At 40.9% G+C, this 15,778-nt stretch overlaps 1 protein-coding gene across 7 annotated transcripts in view; it reads right to left on the minus strand.

Annotated features, from left to right (window-relative positions):
- The window catches only part of cacnb2a (calcium channel, voltage-dependent, beta 2a), a 70,600-nt gene that overhangs the window by 18,287 nt on the left and 36,535 nt on the right, over nucleotides 1-15,778 (minus strand). For 5 of the 7 annotated variants that reach the window (XM_085418916.1, XM_085418913.1, XM_085418917.1 and 2 more), the window contains one exon: nucleotides 5,507-5,626. In XM_085418916.1, coding sequence (XP_085275042.1) covers nucleotides 5,507-5,626 — 120 coding nt within the window. Of the gene's footprint in view, nucleotides 1-5,506; nucleotides 5,627-8,153; nucleotides 8,844-15,778 lie in introns of those variants that run through there. The other 2 variants (XM_085418921.1, XM_085418915.1) reach the window with 2 other exon arrangements.

Genomic DNA, 15,778 nt, shown 5'->3' on the forward strand with positions numbered 1-15,778 from the left:
AAGAGAAGCCCTGTCTGTAACTGGGAACCCTATGAGGCATAACCAATTAACAACCGATGAAGCTAGTCACAATATCACGTCACCCCATACATATTTCATCAGGTAATACCTCCCAGTCCTCTTTCTGCTTATACCAACCTGCCCTTGATGTTGTTGAGTTGCCTTCTAGCATGCTACAACCTTTCCTTTAGCAACACGCCAAGGATCTTGCGCTATAAATTAATTTTCCCACATTGTTTCACCTTGAATCTTGTGGATCGATTTGAAATAAACTCCCCTCTGCTCTGCGTGCCGGCCTTAGGCTGTACAGAGAACTGGTAAAATTTATTATTATATGACGTGAAGGAAACCATAACTATCATTAATCTAGCGTGTGGGAAGATGTTTCTATAATTATCAAAGGCTCCTTTGGTATATACTTGTATATTGACTTGACCACTGCAGCTGGCAGTCCTATTATGCCTGGAGTTTATAGTTGGAGTGAGATTATGCTTTGTTTTCATAAATCAAGCCTTCATCCACATAGTCAAATTGCTTTTTGCATTCACGGTTGTTATGTTAAAGCTTCTTGAGTGACACTTAACTAGAGTGAGGGAAAATTGGCTTCATCTACAGCAAAAGAAATCTCCATTACTTCAAGTACGCGACTGAAGATTTAGAAAATACAACTGATATCCAACAAAAAGACAACATGATAAAAACAACCATAAACCATGCAGCAGTCTTTGGCTGTCAATACAATGTATGTCAAACTGTCACTCTTCTTTTACAGTACTGTGCAAAAGTCTTGAGCCGCCCATCACTTATTTATATTTTGATGCAGAAATTTAATACAAGGCAAAAATTTGTACAAAGAAGTCTTTGTCTTGGAATAAAACTGAACTGTTTTGAATTCTTTGAACTCTTTCTTATATCGTATTTGAACATTTAGCCAATAACAGATAAGCATCACTCACTGACATTCAAAAATGTTGCTGATAGGCTGATATGTTTGCACAGTGCTGCCAGCCCTATTTCTTTATGTAATTTTCTTTGTAGAAATGATGCCACACTGCTTCAATAATGTCTGGACTCTGATGGAGCTCCACTGTGTGTTTTGTATCCAGGTATGTTTTTACTACATCAGCAGTGTGTTTCTGTCATGGTAAAAAATGATGATGCTTTCCAGATGGTTTTGCACTATTGACCAAAATCTGACGGTACTTTTCTGCATTAATAACTCCATTACTTTTGACAGGATCCCCAGCACCGCTGGTTGAATTCCAGCCCTTAAACTATAACAGAGCCTCCACCATGTTTTACAGATGGCTGTAAGCACTCACTGTTGTACCTCTCTCCTGAGCTCCTCCAGACATACTTGCAATGATTCAGAGTAAAAGCTTTAAATTTGGATTCATCACTTCATCAGACCTGTTGCCACTGATTTTCAGTCCAGTTTTTGTGTAACTTGGCAGACCTCAGCTTTTTCTCCCTGTTTCCCTTCTTGACAGCCATGTTTCCACTGAGACCATTTCTAACAAGGCTTCAGTGAACGGTAATCAGGACTGGATCAACTGAAGAGCTCAAAGCTCGATCTTTCAGGTCTTGTCAGATTTCTTTTGTTTTTCTTAAAGACATGACTTTTAGTTTCTGTTCATTGGCTGTAGTTTGTTAGTTTTTTAAAGGCCTGCCAATTCTTCTTTTGTCCTCTACTTGCAGACCATGCAGTGATATGACAAGTTTTTGGCTTTGGTGTGAATCAACTTGTTTGATGGGTTTAGCAAATGGGTTTTTGCTAAACTGTCCAACACTAGTTCATGCTTTGAGTAAGGTGAGTAAGGTGCATTTTTTTTTATGCTTGAACGATGCTTAACACACAAATAAAAAAAAAGACAAGCAAACAACATTCCTCTGAAAACGGTCAGCCGTGAAAAAGCAGCCAATGTCCAAAAAACATCTTCAGCAAAGGCCTTCAGAAAGAAATATTCCTTAAGACCACTTTAATAACAACAATTCCAGTTTGAGATTTTTGCACAGCACTGTAGCTCACAATCAAAAATACCTATAGATATGGCTCCTAAAAAAATAAATAAATACAATAACATGAAAATCAAAACAGCAGAAAACATCCCATTTTTACTACAGTTCATTCTCCTAAAGTCCTGCTTCCTGTAGTTGAGTCATCATTTGACTATTTTCTCAGCTGCTTCTAGAGATATTAAACCATCCTTTTACAAGCTAACTACTCTCAGTGATTGGTTTGACTTTGATGTGCCCATTTAAGGCTAATTAGAAACAGACAGATGGTGACAGTGTGCGTGAATCTGTGAATGCATTTGAAATAATATTTCAAGTCGATGAAAAATCAGCATTACGGGCATCAACGCTATCTCACTTACAAATATCAGTGGCATGTAGGGGAAGTGATTATGAATTACTGCCCATAAAGGCTCACAGCCGGAGAGTCTGCACTTCCTCTGACCCCAGCCTGCTCTTGCTCTGGTGGCCAGACCACTGAGAAGCTATTTTTTACTAGTCATCTGTCATGTAAAATGCCAGCGGGGGTAATCTATGCCAGGTTATCTGTAAAGCCAACTTATCTTTTTAATTAGTGAGCCGGAGAGGGTGACTCTGGAAAATAACAACATAGATCTACTGGAATGATCTGTCTTTGCCAGCTACAGCATGAGCAACCCCGACCGAGAGACAGCACAAGGAAAATCTCTGCTCAAATGGATGGATAGCCAAAAGCTTGAGGCTTACAGCTAATGAGCAAACTAGCTGTTACAGACACTAAACACCCAATGAAAGACAATAAACTCATTTTTCAGACATTTGCGTGAATTAATATGTAAAAATAGAGCACCATGAGCTATCTAGCGAGTTGCCGAGCAGGAAGGGAACACAATGTGCATTGAAGATAGGAGAATTATTTCACAGATCAAAGGCATGAATCTTAACAGTGCTAGAGATTTAAGTCATTCAGTGGAAGAGAGCTCTGATTGCAATTCCTGTCACACAGAGAGAGCCTGCTCTGCCGTGTGTGTGTGTGTGTGTGTGTGTGTGTTTGTTTGTTTATATGCTGCTAATTGTGGCCCAGAGCAGAACAGAGCAGGCGAAGCTCTGATAAACAGTGAAGCTGAGCCCTCCAAGGCCCCTAACCTCTCACATCACCGGTCCCTGACAGCCCTTTTCTTCATGTGAAAAACCAGCTAAAATCAGCTCAAATTTCCTGCTTCTCTCTGAGTCAGTCCAGGAAGACTGTCTACTGATTTAGTTTAGGATTAGTAGAACATGATATATTTTAAAATGAGCACTTTAAATGATTAATGAAGGTCTCAGTCAGTGATCTAAGGAAGGCAAGTCAAGTTACAACAACTTTACACAGAAACTTTGACCACAATATTCCTGAAGCGCTAAAACTTTCAAACTATTTCCTTTACCTGGCCCTGCCCCCTACCGTATCCTGACTTGTGACCCCCTATCACTTAGAAAATGGTAGCTGCTTGCTTGTTAATGTGAAAAAAAATTTGGGAAACTAAGAAAAGAAGCCAAAAAGGAAACGGACTCAGCTTTTCAACAACAAACAGAGCAGTGTAAAGTTTATGTTACAATCTGTGTGATGCCTGCCATCATTCATTCAAGCATAATAAACCAATTTTTCTCTCTACAACGCACATTTGTATTTCCATATTTCCCAAGACTGCAGTGTCTTACCCCTAATCCTAACCATCGCATGTTTATGTCAGACTAAAATAAATTGAAAACACAGTCAAACCTTATTCCTGAAGGTGCAGAGTTTTATTGTAAACAGATCTATCAGCATTTTTAATTGCCTGTTTAATTTTAAAACATTTACTACATCTGTAGATATTTGCTAGCTTCTTCACTTCTACTTCTATCAATCAGTAAGTAAAGCCATTGGCTAGAATGTGAAATGGGGATTACTGGAAGCTTAGTGGACCCACCAAGGAGCCCCTATTTTTTCATATGAGTTTTTACTCTCAAAGCATGAAGCTCATGCAACCAAACTGTACCTGAAGGAAGTGGAAAGCAGAATTTTGAGCTCTTTCAGAGAAACTACACGTAGCTACTGGTTTAAAAAAATCACCCGAGTCAAAATCTTTTACTGAACATATCAACTCAGCAGACACAAACAAGTTCACCACAGCGGATACCAAAGAAAACAGGTTACCATTCACGAACTGTGCAGTGCTCATTGAGAAGGACAGAAGCCTCGACATTGACGGTTACTGGTAACCCACACACACACACACCAGTACCTGCTCTTTGAATCCCACCACCCACTGGAACACAAACACCACCAAGCAGAGAATGTTCCCTTTAAGGCAGAGAGAAAAGAAAAGGAACAAACACACATCAAAAGACCACTTAAAACATGTGGCAATCCAAACTGGGCCTTCATCAAGTCAGCTAAGAGACATGGAAATAAATACTGGCAGCAACCAGCCCTACCTCTCAGTCTCCTAGTAGATCCACCTATGGTACTGATTTCAAAATACTATGCCACCTTGTTCTCAAGTTATTCACAAGATTCTCAGAAAACTTCTGACTTTGACTGAGAAACACAGAATAATCGTTTGTCCAAGCATAACATGCTGGTGACCTTCAGTCCCAGCAAAACCCTCAGACAAAAACTGGTTCATCCCAAAACCGGGAAAAAACAAGCTGAGCAATGCTGTGAGGAGTCCTTGGACTAATACAAAGGAGAAACCAAACAACTTCACAGGTGCAAAACACTGCAGAACCACCTCTTCAGGACAGGACTCAGCTGTGTATTTGCACTTACAGGAAAGGGGAAACTCTTTTGAGGGCAAATATTTTCACATTTTGGGCAAAGAGGAGAAATGTCAGTTCAATTGTATTTATGTACCAGCGGTGCATCCCTCCCACTATCACACTTGGCAACAGCAGGAAGGAAAAACTCCCTTCTAATAGGAAGAAACGTCAGGCAGAACCAAGCTCAGGGAGGAGCAGCCATCTGACACGACCAGCTGGGAGTTAGAAAAGGGAGACAGAACAAAAGACACACTGTAGAAGACAGGCAGAGATTAATAATACCTAAGAATTAAATATGGAGTTGTGTATAAACACATAAAGGAGTCCATGTATGACCAACTATTACTAATCTATTCTGCATCCCTGAGATCCCATCCCAGGCAATTTAACCACCATTCCCATGTCAACCCATCTGACCTTAACAACTCACAATGACTCAATCATGTCCTATCCATCGTGACAATCCCATGAGAAGATAAACAACTTGGATTCCCATCATCTTTTAGAAGAAAAGAAGTCTTTCTAGTGAGAGGTAACTTCACCAGCACCTAAACCAGTCCTGGTGCCTTCAACTCAAACACAGACATCATGGAGAAGCACAAACTCGTGTTGGTTGCTCTCCTCACATTTGGAAATCCCACTTGGTGCAACTTATAAAATGCTGATGACAAACTGCTGTTACTGAGGCTAGTAGGTAGTCACTGACCTCAGGGTTTAGAATACCAACCTTGGCCTTGTCAAGCTGCGCCTGAGCCTGTCGCTCTGCCTCTCTGCGGACTGCCTCCTTATCTTCCTCCAGGGACACATCGGAGTCTGATGGACGGCTGGTGTAGGAGTCGGCCGAACCCTGCAGAAGACACAAGGAGTAAAAACTCAGTGACACAACAGCACGGAAACACGAGCTTGTCCATTTGGTTTCACACTTTAAAAATGACCGGTTTTATCAGCCAAGACGTGCTGAGATTCTTAGCATCTTGAGGACACCGAGGAAAACGATTTACTTTTCGCTCCCCTCGCTCTTTGATGATACGTTAAACTTTGGAGATTGTGCAACTTAGAAATGTGCGAACGCCCCCACACAGACTGACGTGTTAAACTCAAAGGATTCTCAGTTGATTTCATCAGATCCTGAGCACAAAGGAAGGCTGTGCTGGTCTAATCTACAGAAAATCATTGACACTTCTTCTTTTTCTGAGACAAAGTGCCAAAGGACACAAACTGTCTTTCTTACGATCACATCATAGCAGCTCTTTGTCTATACTTAGCTCTCTCTTAGCTGCTTGCCTGCAGATTTGTTGTCATCTTTCTGTGTCAAACACTGGGGGAAATGTTGAGGAACACCAGATCCCGGTATGTCTGTGTGATATGTGGTTGCCACAAATCTACTCATAAACATGCAGACTCACACATACCAGTGCACACAAGACTACCTAGCATACACTCCTGGGCACAGCGCATTGAGCGCATACCATTACACCAGAAGTTATATACAGCAAGTTGTTAGATGCTGAATGAAAATGCACGCATACAATAAATAATTACTGAAGATAAAGCAATGCTTGCATGCTTTAACACATAGTTAGAACACTCTGGTAAAGGAAAAGAAAAAGCAAAGTTTTCAGGCTTACTGAGTAAACTATCTAACAGATGGGCACACTTTTTTTTCTACACTTAAAAAATGTTCACAGATACAACCATGAAAAAAATGGTTTCTGACATTTGGGAAAGTTATTAGAAGCATGAGAGGAAGAAATAAAACACATGACATGTTTTTTTTAGGTCAACCATTTGTTAAAAATTACCTTTATATGAATAGAACCTATTTTGGAACGCGTGCCATTCACAAGTAGATTAGCCACACCAAATCATGAGAGGGAGATTGTAGTTTCATGGGAGGAGATTGTGAAACAATCCAGAATGGAGTCTTATTCTCATAATTCATATTTAGAACAAATATAGCCCTGATTTTGATATTATAGCAGTTTTTTAGTTGTTTTAAAGCACCCTTCGTTGAAGCAGTGCAACACAAATCACTTCACAGCACATCAAACACAGCTGCATAGCAGCAGCAAACTGATCGTGGAAGCCACAACAAGCTGGAATATATAGTTTCTGATACACACATGTAAATTTAATTTTGATATAGCCACGCTCCTAACGTCAGCTATCGTGGACATTTGGAAATGTTGTCAAAATCAGTTAAAGTATAGAAAAAAAAATCAACCAGTGAGAAGCAGAATAAGCTGCTATATATAGATTTTTTTCTTTGAAATTATACTCTTCTATTCCATAATTTATTAAATAATGCATTCATAAAATGTGTTAATTTGGATTTGATTTTGATATATACTAAACATGAAATTAGTAGCCACATTTATGCTGGCATAAATCCGGACGTACAGATGAAAAACACAAATATGAGATAAAAAGTTTTGTTATCTTATTTGTGGGTATTAAAAAAATATTGCGCTTGCAGATCAACATCAAATCTGTTCCAGTTTCAGGTAATTATCAGGATATATGATAAAACGGGGTTATTCTTAACTAAGTGAAGACAGCATGAGTCTTATCCTTACCTGCACGCTTCTCTGACACCCACACAAGGTCTTTCATTCATCTCACTGCACCATTACACTCTGTTTCTGTCTGAGCTAAAAATAGCCTCCCTCACTCTGTGCCTGATTAGAATTATCCAGCCATCACATACATACGAAGGATGATCGTGCCTCCTCTCCACTTACGCTATAGTAAAGAGACGAGATTTGTTGCTGTTGATAAAACAAGGTTATTAAAATTTATCTCCTCCATCTACGACAAAGCCCTTCTTTACATCAATCACCTCTCTGTTTCTTATCCCTCTCACCTGAAATAAACAGCTCATTTTAAACTACGTTAATTAGCTAGATTGTATTGGCTGTATTGGCTTCTTTTGCTTTCAATCCACCTGTGGTTTTCAAAACATTTTTACCTACAGTATAAATTACTTCTTTGGAAAATGCTGCTCCTTATCATGGCCTATAACTATTATTTAATGCACATAAACCTTTTTTTTTGTACTTGAAAAGTGCAGGTGAGCATACCTGGACTGCTATCATTACTCAGGTCACGATTAAAGATGAAGCGTGATCGAGAACACCGTCCCAGTAGGTCAGAGGGAGGTGATATGGAGCTCTGCCCAGAATCTGACAGCCATAACTGATAACAGCACCCAACTTCTCATCATCACCAGGCAATACATAACAATGCCAGAGTGACCCCAGCACTGCTGACTGATAGATGGATGCATGAAGGAAGCACAGACACACAAAACACAAGTGCACGCACACAGAACACACTGATTTTCATGATGTAAGCACACTCAAAAGTCCCCTTACACAGGCATCGGAGCTCTTGACACGACCTCCTTTGGCTCGTTTCAGCAAGCGGATCCAGGTGGCCTTCATCAGCCACACTGGTCATTCAGGGTCCTGAGCCACTGCCCCCCTGCTACTACTACAATTACACCTGACTGCACTGCTGTGGTCACCTTGCAGCTACCGTCACTGCTCTGGCTACAGGTACATTCAACACTGTGGCTACATCGACAGCTGGTTCCTGTTACACCTTGGCTGTAAGTGCTACCTTCATCTCTGGATAAATGAATTGCTTTAGAGCTTCCTGTTTTTCTGCAGCTCCAGCTAGCTCGGCTGCTGTCTGTAGAGCCACAGCTCCTGCCCCCTCTGCTGCTGCTGCTGTTGCCAAAGATGGGGAATCCACAGGAGCTCTCTGCCCCGCGCATAATCTCAGCAGCTCTCTCCCCGTCTGCCCCAGTCTCCTTGATAGCCGGAGTGCTCAGTCTGCCGCTGCAGGTGCTGAGGCTGACTCCCGGTGTGAGTCAGGTTGCAGTGATGCTTCTCATCCTCTCCTTAAAGCTCTGGCTCCAGCCTTGTTGTCCTCCACTGTAGACTCCCTGTGCTGCTGCTCCATAAGCGATGGGTAAAAGCGGTTTATCTACATGAGTCCCGGTGTGGCTGCATGTGACCGACTCTCCTCCTGATACTAATGAAGCTGCTGCTGCTGCCTTTAAGGTGCTGGAAGCTCTCCCTTTCTCATTCTGTGTCTCAGCCTGTCAGTATTTGTCTTGCTCACTCCCCTTCACAAGCCCTCCTGTACTACTTCAGTGATTCTGCCTCTCTATCTCTGTCTCTACCCACCCCTTCTCCTCCTCTTCCTCCTCCTCCTCCTCCTCTGTCACTCCTCTCTTATTTTTTTCCTTCAGTTACCCCTCACAGTCAGTCCATCTGCTCCTTGTGTCTCTGCAGTGACCAGTGCTGGGCAGTGCATGCGCTATATGGACACTGTTTATGTGCCAACCGTGCACCGTGCTGTCTTCTATGTGCAAACGCACTACATTCACACTGTGATATGAGCTGTTTATAGCTGCTGAAACTGATGTCACCTCATAATTTTTTCAGGAAGGATCCAAAGTACAAGTCAGAATGCAAATGCATCATTAAAACTGCATCTTTAATTACTTTCATATCTATTCTTGCAACTTTTCGTTGTACTCCCTCCTCTGGAAAAGCAAAATGCTGCTGGTTTTATCAACAACAAAAAAACCCAAACAAAAGAAAACAAAAACAAAAACAATGCAGTCCTAAAACCCAACATGGATATTTCACAATGATGTAATGAAAAGAGAAAAGAAGCACATTTTTGCATGGAAGAAACCAGCCAGTTACCATTTCAACACATCAGAACAAACACTCAAGAATTTCAACACGAGCTTAGTAAAAAAAGCTAAACAAAACTGTTGGTAGAGCTGGAAGTTATCATATAATCAACTGACAGAAAATAAACTGCTCTGGCAGTCAGTTCATCATTTTCATTTCAAAGCAAAAATGCCAGAAATTTGTTGTTATCAGCTTTTTAATTGTGGGTATTTTCTGCATCATTGTTACTTCAAGGTCAGCTGCTCAGGGAGTCCCTAAAAGAAGCTTTGCCTTTGAACCACTTGGCTTTTTATTTAAGAAATTAGAGGAATTAAGGAGCAGGCTTGTAGATAATCATGTTGAACATGTCGATGTTCATATTTCCTGTGAGTCTAAAAAACAAAACAAAACAGATTAAAAAAACCCAGTGTTTTCAACATTAATGAAACAAGTGCAGCGTGTTTTCTCTGTATAACTTCTTGTCTGAGGTGTTTTTGTACACACTTTCTAAAGATCAATATCTGTGGACTTTAAACTGCGGAGCAAATGCCCACCTTGGACATTTTATAGAAAGAAAATAAGAAGAATAATTAGCACTGCACTGTATGCATTATGCTGAAGTAAGTTTAATATACTGTATCTTTTTTAATTATGTCTTCTTCCCTCTGCTCTCAGCAGCAGGGATTGTGAGGTGAAAGCTGCTCTAAATCCTCTCCTGTCAGATCAGTGCTGATTCATTACATGTGAGCAGAGCACTGCAAAGCCACAAAGGACAAATGAGAATAATTACAACGTTAATTAAAAATTTCCCATCCTCATATAGGACTAGCAGAAGTTAAACCCTGCAGAAGGATTATTCAGAATGATTTTTTTTTTGCTCTGCTGACACATGATGTGTGTCAGTGTGACCTGTCAGGAGACTGTGCTCATTTGAGTCAGGGGTCAAATTGTGGGACGAGCGATTTAAACTGGCCAGTGAAGCAACTCCCTGAGGAGCACTAACTGTAGGTCTCTGAATGACACGCTAATCATTGGTGTTTATCAAAAGCAACAAATGACAGGAATCCATTTACTTTAGGTCTTTCCAATACAGGCACTTCGTGACACTCTGTACACAAAGGAAAACGCTGAAGGATAATTAATGTAATTGTATATTGTTAAGGCCAATTATCTTAATCTTAATCTTATCTGATTATAGTTTAGAACCAAATGAACAGAAAGGGTGGACAAAACAAAAGCCAGTGCACACTCAGAGTTAAAAGAAAAGGTGTCATGAGAACCTTCGTAACATGACATATCCTCAAATGCAGCAGTTCAGTAGACCAGTCCACAGCACTATGAAATCATGCGAGGGTCACATATGTTTTGTTCTGGTGGCTCAACACTGGCCCGCAGAGCTCTAAGGGCAGGGCACAGATGCTCTGAACGTGGAGCTGTGGAGCCCGGGGAGGAGGCTGGTGGAGTTGTGAAGGCTGCGCTCTGATGGAAACTTGCAGCGACAGAACAAGCCTCCGGCTGCCCGACACGCCTGACCTGTGATACTGACAGCACTGTGTCACCACACACAGGACACTAATAATAATCTAACAGCAGTATGGTGTCGCTCTGATCCATAAGGAGAAGTACTCTCTTTCTATCTGGGCTCACCCAGCAGATTGGGTGAGCACGTCACCATCAAAAGGAGATGAAAATTCGGTGTACCGCTAACAAACATCTGAGCGAGCGCAGCAGTTTGATGCTCTGCAAAAAGCCACATATCACATCACATTTGCCACCAAATATGATACGAGACACTTGAGTACTAAATAGCATTGCTTGAGGAAGTGAAACGCTAGTACTGTGCCGAGACTATTCCCAACAGGTCAAGTATTTTCATTTATGCTGCGAGTTGTCACAACAAAGACTAGAATGGTTTTCAAAAATTGCTACCGACATCTATGTTTCCCACAAGAAGTATCCAGTATCCAATTAGGTCCTGACATCATATCAAGTGCAAAAATGAGACTGAAATTCAAAATGCTTACTGAAATGAAATCATCAGTTTTTGGTCAACTTGTGCCAGAAAATTTAATACAGAGATTCAGAGCTGCTTAAATGGCTTTAGACTCGGGATAGAGAACAGGTTTCGTTTCAGGGGTGGCTGTTTAAAAGCAGCACACAGAATGGGCAAAAGTGGAGGTGGGGAATTGAGAGGTCCTTAAATATCTACATCACCTTTATTAATTTATTTAGACCGAGGTACTTGCTGCAAGACCGCCACTGACCTCTACATGGAGCGACAGGATGGCGATCATTACACTAGAACATACAAATCACAGTGGAAATATCCACAGTGAAAGAGGAAGCTGACTCAGTTGTTGCTGCCTCTTATATCTGACACAATCACTTACGCTGGGTGAAGCCATTACACCAGGGAATCTCTTCATGATCCGAGAGCTTCTATTTTCATTTTTAGAATCTGCTGCTACTACTCTATACAGTACATGTCCACTATGGAAAAAAGAGAGCTTTAGCCATGCAGAACATGGAGTCTATTTAAGCAGGCTATAAAGTGCTCACGCTGGCCTTTTTTTAGTCAGTTTTACCAGTTTTACTCTCGATTCTTTCTCTGCGACCTAACTCAAGCTCAGCACTGCACTCTCACTCATGTCTGCACTCATGTCCCTTGTTCTTGTGGTTTCCTAAATATCCTCTCACATTCCTTTTTCCTGTTTGCACTTCATTTCACCTTTTCCCATTCATTCGGATTCCATCCTGACCTCTTACTCTGCTTCTTTTATCTCTCATCTCTCTCTCTCTTGAGATTTTCAGCGGCTTGGGTTTCCTTGACTCTGTTGCTGAAGGATGAAGAGAATTGTCATGTGCCTTCAGTGACTCATCAACAGCTGGCAAAGCACTGTGCTGGTATTTGTTTTGTTTATTTTGGGCCCTTCATCCCACTTTACAACGACTTTGTCACAGTTCTGGATTATTAATGTGTTTGCTTCTTGCCATATGAGTTATTTCTATCTTTTAGTACTTCCACTGGTGGCAATTTAATTGTATATATGCAGATTAGTGAAATAACGACAGTGAGACCACTCATTATGCCAGTTTAAATCTCAGTTGGGTGAGACCGACAGCATTTTGTGATGAACTGCTTGTTGCAGCTAAAGGTGCATCTACCCAGGCTCATTTATTCATCTGCCAGGCTTTTTTTTTTAAAAAACCTAGCACTAATTGCATATTTTGCTGATGGGATAATGTGGCAATTGTGTAAGATATAGTTGCAAATATATCCAATCAGAAATGAGTAACAAACACTTAAAAGTTGGAGGGCAAGGGGGCACTGCTGATCCTAAAGAGCAAAGCCAAGATAAAAGTTATTTAAAGAAGGAATCAAAAATCAGCAGTTTATTGTGCAGTCTGCTAACTTAACAAACAAATAACCACAACATAAATTCTAAGATGCAGCATACAATCACTGTAAAACTGAGATACTGTGGTCAGTATACCGTACTGTAACTCATATCCTGCTGAAGAAGGAAGATTACTGCTCATGCCAAGCCATCTACAGCTCAGGCACACAGACTGTAGTTGACTACAGTGGGCTGACAATAGGCTGAGCGAGTGTGCTTGCAGTTTCAAGCTTGGCATGACTCATTCTTGGCTGGAACCAAAGCTTCTTTTCCCAGCCATCTGTCCATCACTGCCACTTCACTCAAAGCCACTACACAAAGTCAATTAAATCATCGTTCCACAAACAGCGTCTCCTTCATCAAACGAAGACAATGGGAGCAGACATGACAGCCAAGTGTGAGCAATGTGTGACCGCTACAAGGAATGGTTACTAATATTTAACACAGAACACAGGAATGACTGCAAAGTGAGCAGGAAAGTTAGACAGAAACAGACTCCTGCTACATTTGTAACAGACAACGAAAGTGTGCATGAAAGAAATAAGGAGAGAGACAGAAATGGGGGAGGACTAATGATCTCTCTGCCGTTGCAAAAGAGGGATTGGCTGCATGGACGTCAAGGTGACACTGACAGGCCTCTGAGAAAGTGTTTACCCAGCATTCCATGTGCCAGTGCATTAGATAAGTGCACCATCCCATCGAGGTGATGGACCCACTGGCTGTCGATTACATGACAGGATCCCGGAGTGCACCATGATTAAAGGCTAGTTAGAAACTTGGTAAGAAGCCTCGTGGCAGGTCGCTTTGAGAGGAGGTATGCATTTCAAACATGCCTTTATTCACTGGCCTTTGATCACTGGTCACATAAAGTAAGACCAAAACATTGATAAACTTTAGAATAATGAAAGGAAAACATATAAAAGGGAAACTTTTGAACTATTCAACTGTAACTAATATCAGACATCACTACTGAATAAGATAACTAACCAAAACAGGGAGGAATCGGCAAGAAAGAGTACACTGGAAATTATCCCTGATTATTTTTAATGATTGGTTACTTGAAAACAAGATAAGAAGAACAACATAACGGTTGGGGCAGCCGTAGCTCAGTGGGTACACAAGGTCATCTACAATCGGAAGTTTGGTCATTTGATCCCTGGCTGCTCCAAGTATCCTTCAATAAGATACTGAATCCCGAGTTGCTCTCAGATGCATTCATCGGAGTGTGAATGTTAGATAGAATGAACTTGGATAATGTGTTACTGCAGTCAGGTGAGACTGAAAAAGTCACTTGGATGAGTGACGAAACGTTTCTCCCACTGGAAACGCTGCGTCCAGATGAACAGAATCAACCTTTGGAGTGTTATTGCACTAAATTAAGTAACTATATTGTAGTTACAACTGTGCCGTGACTTGTTTTAAAAGGTTTCTTTAGGTATCTGCATGCTGGGACGATTCACTCAAGCTGCAATCAGCTGATTACATTTCATGTGGCAGAGGAGGAAAATGGTAGTGCGATCTACAGGAGATCTGGACATTACTTGCATTTTTATTGCATTATACTGCTAACACAATTATGGCTCTTTGCAAGACTCTGCAAACACATCATGCTAACATAAATGTTGCCAAGAACCCAGGAAGCTGAGTGCATGCTGACCTAAGACCAGCAGCCAGAGCATGAACTTCAACAGGTAACAAAGATGAGCAGTCAGACTTTTCTACCTGTTCACCTTTCTAAAGTAGAATCACTTTAAAGATCGCTTTGAAGTCCCTTTTCGACTTTGCTTTGCGTAGTCGGGTTTGTATTCATACGTAAACACTAAAAGGAAGCTCATATGTGTGTCCTCATTAAAATAAGGATTTGTGTTGGTATGTGGGAGTGTAGCCTCAGGTTTATATTGTTAACTGGTAAAAAAAAAGAAGTAATGACTAATGTGTAACAATATTTTTCTGCATAACAACCTCACACATTGTTGCTAAATGAAAAGTTTGTATGTACCATGTATGGCTATTTTATTGAATTCAGTCTCCATCAAACAACTGACTGCTAAAACCTGCAATTGAAACTTTATGATGCAAGTCAGAGTAGTTGTCTTTCTTTGCTACAGACTTCTTTAATCTGTCCACTCCACCAAGTTGACTGCTTTGTCCTCATTGAGATATTAAACAAATATTTTTGGATTTAAAAATACACCCCCCCAAAAACAAACAAACAAACAAACAAAAAACACTGGTCCAATAAGCACCAAAAGAAGGACAAGCCAATCAGAACCATGGGCGAGATTAACACCGTCATCAAACAGTTCAAGCTACACACCATAAAACAGACAGTGTTAGCTTGTTTTGGCAGGTTTTTACTTTTTTTTAGAAACCCAGCAAACTCTGTACGTCAGCATTTTTAATACAACTTATAGAAACTGGGTAAAAGTTCTCAGTGAAATGAAAGAGCTGTTGTAGTTATAATCACAGTCACACAAATAAAACAATCACACACAACAAATATATCAAAGTCAGAGTAGATTCAGTAGACTTCAAACAAATTTTAGTACAACTTAAAGAGAACTTACATTTACCTAAAGGACTACCTGGCAAGGCTGATGTTAGTTTCAGGGGTCTCTAGAGACTAGCTGTAGAAAACCAGATACCCACCGAGTCAGAGTAGACAGTGTCAGACTCGAGATGGAAGTGAAATATAACGACTTGACATTTCTGTCTGATAACAGGCCAACAGCTCCCCATAAACCCATACTCATTTATCCTTATTAGGCACTGTTCTGTGCTCAGCTGTTATGACTACATGGCTTACAAATGAACATGTACTGTTGGGATGTTTGCTCCAATTCTGCTGCACTGTTTCTATAACACTACAGCAAGACAAATGCAGAGTAACGGGTCCCCTACAACTGCAGA

The sequence above is a fragment of the Rhamphochromis longiceps genome, linkage group LG9 (genome assembly GCF_057381845.1).
Source record: "Rhamphochromis longiceps isolate RC_006_pf linkage group LG9, R_longiceps_female_GT1.1, whole genome shotgun sequence".
Classification (NCBI taxonomy): Eukaryota; Metazoa; Chordata; class Actinopteri; order Cichliformes; family Cichlidae; genus Rhamphochromis; species Rhamphochromis longiceps.